The sequence below is a fragment of the Cyprinodon variegatus genome, unplaced genomic scaffold, assembly GCF_000732505.1.
Source record: "Cyprinodon variegatus isolate N-32 unplaced genomic scaffold, C_variegatus-1.0 Scaffold176, whole genome shotgun sequence".
NCBI classification, from domain to species: Eukaryota; Metazoa; Chordata; class Actinopteri; order Cyprinodontiformes; family Cyprinodontidae; genus Cyprinodon; species Cyprinodon variegatus.
In genome coordinates this window covers 662,951-665,415 of record NW_015150629.1, presented here as the reverse complement: position 1 = coordinate 665,415, position 2,465 = coordinate 662,951, and the positions used below count along the sequence as shown (strand labels likewise).

Below are 2,465 nucleotides of genomic sequence, written 5' to 3'. Positions count from 1 at the left end.
GAACCTGGCTGGAGAGCTGCACTGTCAGGACCCTGGCTGCAGACCTACACTATCAGGAACCTGGCTGGAGAGCTGCACTGTCAGGACCCTGGCTGCAGACCTACACTATCAGGAACCTGGCTGGAGAGCTGCACTGTCAGGACCCTGGCTGCAGACCTACACTGTCAGGAACCTGGCTGGAGAGCTGCACTGTCAGTACCCTGGCTGCAGAGCTGCACTTTCAGGACCCTGGCTGGAGAGCTGCACTGTCAGGACCCTGGCTGCAGAGCTGCACTTTCAGGACCCTGGCTGCAGAGCTGCACTGTCAGGACCCTGGCTGCAGACCTACACTGTCAGGAACCTGGCTGCAGAGCTGCACAGTCAGGACCCTGGCTGTAGAGCTGCACTTTCAGGACCCTGGCTGCAGACCTGCACTGTGAGGACCCTAACTGCAGACCTGCACTGTGGGGTCTCCTGTGTAGTTAGATCTTAGAAGTTTATTTGAAGACTTTCAAAGTAAAAGGGAAGTTGATTCGAATCCTTTCTAAAGTAAAAGCAAGTATCGATAAACTCCCCGTGAAGCTAGCTCCCTTTCACAAACAAGTGTTTTTATGCTAGAAACTTATGTTGACGCACAATTTTACTCCCCACCAAACACCTATCTTGAATAATAGATATGTGCTACATAGAAATAAGTCTCTGCATTTGGATCGCTGGATGGAGAAGGGCATTTGGTCATAAGGTATAAGACCTTTTTCTAAACCACAATGGAGGTTGGCTGTGCTATGAGGATTTTTGCTTATTGTATAATTTAAAGTGCTCCTATGCTCAGTTTAACAATGTCGTAAACTCTAAGCAAACACATGCTGGCACTATTTCTGAAGGCTTTGAATACAACTTCCGGAATAAACTTTCAGTCCTGACAGTGCAGGAGTTCCCGTTCTGCAGGTCTGAAGCCAGACTCTCCTGAGAAAATAAGTGTCTTCTTTAAAAGCTCAGTTTCATTCATAGGTTTCCCATGCTGTTCTTTCTATTGTTTTGTATGCATGTAGTTTTTAAGTAGCCAAGCAATTTAGTCCTATCAAATGGATTTTTTTGAAAATATGTTGAAATGCAATTTAAAAGGCATTTCTCCCTCATCTCGCTCCTGTTGCTACATACAAGTTTGATAGAAAATGTTCCGCTCTGTACGAATCCACACCTCAGCTCAAAGAATGCTTTTTAACCAATGTGTAAAACTGGCACAAAAAAATGTGTGAAATTGAGCCCTTCTCGACTTTCAGATCTTTTTCTGGCTTGTTTTTGTTAAACCTTTCTAATCTGATGGTTCTGGTTCTTAGCTCTGTCCCTCTTTTTTTTCTCCTTACCTCCTGAGACTGACTCCCCTCTGCTGACATTGCAGATGCATCTTTATGATGTAAACATTTGTAACTGTTACTGCATCTATCACGGTTTCTTACGACAACATCCTGTTCTAACACATTCACTCAAACTTTACTGCTTACATGTTGGAAATTGTTTTCCCTTCTTCTCTTCAGATTCTCAGTAACAGGAAAGGCTTACTACCAGAACCGAACCTGGCTCAGCTGTTGACAAGTATGACCAATCCAGCTGCCCTGCAGATCCTTATGAGGCCCTACCAGGGTGGGAAAAGAGGAGGTATGTCTGAAATTCATTACTGCCAGCATTTCTGCAAATAATCCTGATAATTCTCAGATTATTTAACCCTTTTTGGGTCAGTGGTCACACTGACATTATCAGATTAAAACTGTTTTAAACCTTTTTTGCTAATAAAACTAAGTCCAACCAAAAGTGTTACTCATAAATACAAATTTCTAAACAATTCTAGTGTGCTTAGATTGTTTGTTTTGCTCCTTTTCAGCAGCTTTGTAAATTAATTTAAGAGGGAATAAGCGGTTGCTGGCTTAAATAATAAAGTTTGCAGTAATAAAGTACTGTTTGAAAATAGAATGTAGGCCGTCATCAGAAGGCAGTAAAAGAAGAATGGGGTTATTTTAAAAGTAGTAAAGCATGTATTAAGTATGTATGAAGATACATTTTATTTTTTTTATGTTGTTAACATGCTTGCCCTCAGTTAGCAGAACAAAATAAATGAAAACTTTTGTCCTAATGCCATTATTTACCAAGCTACTAAAATGAAGAAAGTCAACATTCAGCTGGATGTTAAACCTGATTTGCTCTGGTTTGCCCTTTTAACTTATCAGTCTGTGAGATATGTTGGACTACAGACCTTTTATGTGTTTATTTTAGGTATGGCAGCTGAAATAATAACACAGCCCTTTATGCCTCCCCGAGACTTAAAAATATATAAAACTGAACTGAGAATAGCTCTTAAAATCTACATAAAACACCAGAAAGTACCCTCAGAAAAACTGTCGGAATGCTGAGTGCATATTGTTGTTTGGAGGCAGACTATTTTGTCTTCATTACAGATATATGTATATATATATATATATATATATATA

General features: G+C 40.6%; 1 protein-coding gene across 1 annotated transcript in view; it reads left to right on the top strand.

Annotated features, from left to right (window-relative positions):
* Window positions 1–2,465, top strand: part of raver2 (ribonucleoprotein, PTB-binding 2) — a 128,430-nt gene that overhangs the window by 101,566 nt on the left and 24,399 nt on the right. The window contains exon 6 of the mRNA XM_015378696.1: window positions 1,518–1,638. Coding sequence (XP_015234182.1) covers window positions 1,518–1,638 — 121 coding nt within the window. The remainder of the gene's footprint in view (window positions 1–1,517; window positions 1,639–2,465) is intronic.